The following is a 5,865-nucleotide window of genomic DNA, read 5'->3' as shown; positions in this document are numbered from 1 at the left end:
GCCAATGTATGACCGCTCTCATCTTGAGATGAATCTCGCGAAATGTGCAAAAATGTATCAATTTCAAGTGCCAATGTACGGCTGCCATGATATCATCCCCAGGTGTTCAAAACGTATGTAACAAAATCACAAGAAAATGCAACATAATTAAAATTTTCGAGCGCCAATGTACGGCTACTCTCATCTTGAGATGAATCTCGCGAAATGTGCAAAAATGTATCAATTTCAAGGTCGATGCATCATTCGTACATAACAAAATCACAAAGTTAAGTGCAACATACTTGAGTGCCAATGATCTCTACAATCAAATAAAAATGATGGTAAAGAGGCATACTATGTCAGTATCTTTGTCAGAGGTTCAAGAAGTGCATCTCAAGTAAAGAAATATGGCACAATTGGAAGCAAGTTTGTTGGAGCAATCCGCAAGGGTGAATTCGGTAGAAGAATATATTGTGTGGGAGCAGCAATGTGACGAATACATCGAATCACTGGAAGAACAAAGTCGAATAAAACGTCCACGATTACCGATCGGAGTTCGACAATCGCTTGTCTCCCAAATCGCGCGTCTCGAAGGGTTGAAGAATTCGGTACGCAGACGTTTTATACACGCAGGTGCTGGAAGCAGTTCGCGAGACGTCGGACTCATATGGCGAGAGATTGATACGGCGTTCGAGAGCCGCATCTTGACTGGTGCGGTGATAAACAGCAATCACATCGAACCTCGTCAATTTCTAGAGGAGGCCAAAGACATTGTGATCGGACACGTGCGAAAAGTGTTGCAAAAACACACTAGTGTGAAAGTGAACACTATGTTTAATGGTGAGTTTGTGTCGGGTGATAAACGCGCTAATAAAACTATCAATACGAAAAACTGTGAAATCTTTCGCATGTCTGATTTGCGCGAATGGTACGATCAACGCGTTATGGAGCCCACGCTAGCATCTCTCGAAGAATTTCAGGAACGCGATAGTGGTTGGGCATTGTCGCGAATAATCAATTTAATTGTAAATATAAACAAATATATTCCAATGCGTGCGGGATGTCACATTAAATTACCGCGAGAAATAATGATGAAGAGAGCAGTGATTAACGTGAAATCAAAAGACACTGCATGTTTTGCGTGGGCTGTGGTCGCTGCACTGTATCCCGCTGAAAGAGACGCGGATCACAAATCTATGTATCCACATTACACAACAGTGCTGAATCTCCAGGACATTGAGTTTCCGATGACGTTGAACCAAATTAAAAAATTTGAACTATCAAACAACATTTCGATAAATGTGTACAGCATCGAAGAAAAGAACATTGTCTCGATACGTCTCAGCGAGCAGAAGAAAGACAAGCATGTCAACCTACTTTACGTGGAAGATCACAACAGCGTAGGTCATTTCGCGTGGATCAAGAATCTCTCCAGGCTTGTCAGTTCACAATTGAGCAAAAAAGATCACAAGAAATATATCTGCGATCGGTACGTATATTAAATAATCATAAAATAATTATAAAGTGTTTATAATTGCTATTATCAATTACAGATGCTTGCATTATTACGAGTCTGAAGACAAACTGCAATCACATATGGTAGACTGCGGAGAGATGAATGACTGCGCTATCCGATTACCGAGCGATAAGGACAAGTGGCTCGCGTTCCACAACTTTAATCGCAAAGAGCGACTTCCTTTTGTCGTATACGCAGACCTCGAATGTGTGCTGACAAAGACGAATAAGAAGGAAGAAGAAAAGAATTTATACCAACATCACCAAGTATTTAGTATAGCATATTATGTACATTGCTTATATGACGATTCGTTATCCGAGTATTATTCTCGCCGTAGTGTAGATTGCATTTCGTGGTTTTCTGAACAACTTAAAAATTTAGCGATACGCGTAAAGAATATTTTAGCAACTAACGTCCCCATGGTAAATTTAACATCTGACGTGTGGGAAAAATTTCATAGCGCGACGCATTGTCATATATGTGAGAAACCATTCATGCAAGATGACGATACACGCGTACGCGATCATTACCATCTGACCGGGCGGTACAGAGGTCCCGCGCACTCAAATTGTAATCTAAATTATAAAGAATCTTTTTGTATTCCGATAGTTTTTCACAATTTATCAAGTTATGACACACATTTCATTATCGAGGATATAGCTACAGCGTTTGAAGGGAGCATTGAATTACTTCCGATAACTAAAGAAAAATATATATCATTCACAAAAACTGGCAATAGTACCAACGATGACAAAGATTGGAAAGCTTGCATAAAATTACGATTCATCGATTCATATAAATCTCTCACGACAAGTCTCGATAAATTGATATCTTTTTTTTTGGATAAAGACAAACTCAAAATTGTACATTCGGAATTTCAAAATTTACCGATTGAAAATTTCAATCTATTAACACGGAAGGGCGTCTTTCCGTACGAATATATAGACTGTGTCGACAAGTTGCAAGATACGTGTTTACCGCCGCGCGAATCATTCTACAGTTCCTTGACCGGTGACACAGTATCCGAGAACGATTACGCGCACGCCGAGAACGTCTGGAACCGATTCTCCCTTCGAACGCTAGGTGAATATAGCGACTTATATTTAAAAATTGATGTCTTGTTATTAGCAGATATTTTTGAAAATTTTCGCGATAGTTGTATCAAAAGCTATGGACTCGACCCCGCGTATTATCATACTCTTCCCGGGTATACATGGGACGCCATGTTAAAACATACAAATATTACGTTCGAATTGCTAACCGATATCGACATGGTTATGTTTATCGAACGTGGTATACGCGGCGGTCTAAGTCAATGTTCCAACAGATACGCTCAGGCTAATAACAAGTACATGCAGTCGTACGATCCATCGAAACCATCATCATATCTCATGTATTTTGATGTAAATAATTTATACAGATGGGCAATGTGCCAACCATTGCCATATGCAGATTTTCGATGGGTCGACGACGTATCTAATTTCAACATCTCGTCAATAGCGCTCGATTCGCATACAGGCTATATCCTCGAAGTAGATTTAAAGTATCCACAACATCTTCACGACACGCACACTGACCTACCGTTTTGCCCGACACATGACAAACCGCCCGGCAAGCGGGAAGATAAGCTTCTCGCAACGCTATATGATAAGAAGCGTTATGTAATACACTACCGCAACCTGCAGCAATGTATGCGACACGGCCTTCACGTTACAAAAATACATCGCGTATTACAATTCACTCAATCTCCATAGGTCCGAAATTATATCGAACTTAATACAAAATTTCGAACACACGCGAAAAATGATTTTGAAAAAAAATTTATACAAATTAATGAATAATGCGGTATTTGGCAAGACGATGGAAAATGTGCATAATCATGTCTATGTAAAACTCATCACACATTGGGATGGACGATACGGTGCAGAGGCAATGATTGCGAAACCAAATTTTCACAGTAGAAGCATTTTTTCTGAAAATCTAATCGCTGTCGAATTACGCAAACTCGAGGTAAAATTTTATAAACCAATCTATGTCGGCATGTGCGTACTCGACATCTCCAAAACGTGTTTATACGAATTTCATCACGAGTACATGTCACCGCTGTATCGTGACAGATGCCGGGTAATGTACACCGACACAGACAGCCTAATATATCACATTGAATGCGAAGATGTGTATAAGAATATAAAGCGCGACGTGAGCAAATTTGATACGAGCGATTACGCTGTGGACAATGCGTACGGTATACTGCTCGTGAATAAAAAGGTACCCGGTCTAATGAAAGATGAAAACAACGGCGCGATAATGACCGAATTTGTAGGGCTTAGAGCAAAAATGTATGCCTTGCGAGTGGATGGCAAGAAAGATACCAAAAAAAAGTAAAAGGTGTCAAGAGTAACGTCGTCGCGAGAACGATAACGTTTGACGATTATACACGGTGTTTGAATGATGATATTGAAATGACACGTAGTCAGTCTTGTATAAGATCGAAATTGCACGAAGTATACACCATTCGCGAGACAAAAATTGCTCTAAGTCCGTACGACGACAAGCGGTATATCATACCTGAAACCACTGATACATTACCGTGGACATTATAAAATACTATTGTAAATAATAGATATATATTTGTTGTAAATATGTATATTTTGTAAAATATGTAAAAACTGTATATTGTATGTATGTATATTATATGTATATTAGTATGTATACCATGTAAAATATAAAATTGTATTATTTATAAAGATTATGCGTTAGATGTTTTTACAATATATTATTTGTAAAATAAACAGTGTACAGATATTTTTAATAAATGTTTATAATACATTATTTTTATGAATCCATGAGTTGTGTGATTTATCCAGTCCCAACCATTTCACATAAACATCATCGCCTTGATCGAGGTACGAACGTGGTTCGAAAGTGGTTCGAAGGTGGTTGATCGAGGTACGAACGTGGTTCGAAAGTGGTTCGAAGGTGGTTGATCGAGGTTCGAAGGTGGTTCGAAAGTGGTTCGAAGGTGGTCGATCGAGGTACGAACGTGGTTCGAAAGTGGTTCGAAGGTGGTTGATCGAGGTACGAACGTGGTTCGAAAGTGGTTCAAAGGTGGTTGATCGAGGTTCGAAGGTGGTTCGAAAGTGGTTCGAAGGTGGTTGATCGAGGTACGAACGTGGTTCGAAGGTGGTTGATCGAGGTTTGAAGGTGGATTGTTACAATCGTCCGCAATGCGCAAGCGCGAATTAGCGAATAGCGTCATTGCTTGTAGGAGGTGAGGGTTAGGAGATATCAGTATAAGACTGAATTAATACAGAGTATTATTAAAATTTATATAAATTTGCGTTTATTCCACGAAGGGAAAAGTGCGAATGATAAAATCTTTTTGTTAAATATCGTCACGTTAATCACTGCTCTCTTCATCATTATTTCTCGCGGTAATTTAATGTGACATCCCGCACGCATTGGATTATACTTGTTTATATTTACAATTAAATTGATTATTCGCGACACTGCCCAACCAATATCATGTTCTTGAAACTCTTCGAGAGATGCTAGCGTGGTCTCCATAGCGCATTGATCGTACCATTCGCGCAAATCAGACGTGCGAAAGATTTCACAGTTTTTCGTATTGATAGTTTTATTAGCGCGTTTATCACCCGACACAAACTCGCCATTAAACATAATGTTCACTTTCACACTAGTGTGTTTTTGCAACACTTTTTGCACGTGTTCGATCACAATGTCTTTGGCCTCCTCTAGAAATTGACGAGGTTCGATGTGATTGCTGTTTATCACCGCACCAGTCAAGATGCGGCTCTCGAACGCTGTATCAATCTCTCGCCATATGAGTCCGACGTCTCGCGAACTGCTTCCAGCACCTGCGTGTATAAAACGTCTGCGTACCGAATTCTTCAACCCTTCGAGACGCGCGATTTGGGAGACAAGCGATTGTCGAACTCCGATCGGTAATCGTGGACGTTTTATTCGACTTTGTTCTTTCAGTGATTCGATGTATTCGTCACATTGCTGCTCCCACACAATATATTCTTCCACCGAATTCACCCTTGCGGATTGCTCCAACAAACTTGCTTCCAATTGTGCCATATTTCTTTACTTGAGATGTACTTCTTGAACCTCTGACAAAGATATTGACATAGTATGCCTCTTTACCATCATTTTTATTTAATCGTAGAGATCATTGGCACTCGAGTATGTTGCACATTTAACCTTGACAATAATTCTAATATTTCATTAAGGATGATGTCATAGCAGCCGTGCATCGGCGCTTGAAAATTGCAATTTTACACATTTTGAACACCTGGGGGATGACAGCAGCCGGTGCATTGGCATTTGAATATGTTACATTTTGC

General features: G+C 39.7%; 1 protein-coding gene across 1 annotated transcript; it reads left to right on the top strand.

The window, feature by feature from the left end:
- Positions 1–1,070: 1,070 nt before the first annotated feature.
- On the top strand, positions 1,071–2,155 carry LOC145936553 (uncharacterized). The gene is made up of 4 exons (XM_083038793.1): positions 1,071–1,177; positions 1,289–1,468; positions 1,533–1,917; positions 2,105–2,155. The coding sequence occupies exons 1-4, from the start codon at positions 1,071–1,073 to the stop codon at positions 2,153–2,155; spliced, it is 723 nt and encodes a 240-aa protein (XP_082894919.1).
- Positions 2,156–5,865: the final 3,710 nt, after the last annotated feature.

The sequence above is a fragment of the Prenolepis imparis genome, unplaced genomic scaffold, assembly GCF_030444845.1.
Source record: "Prenolepis imparis isolate NDT839.2.m4 unplaced genomic scaffold, iyPreImpa1.0 SCAF_5, whole genome shotgun sequence".
Taxonomy (NCBI): Eukaryota; Metazoa; Arthropoda; class Insecta; order Hymenoptera; family Formicidae; genus Prenolepis; species Prenolepis imparis.
Note: the sequence above shows the minus strand (reverse complement) of the source record. Positions and strands in the feature narration are given on the sequence as shown.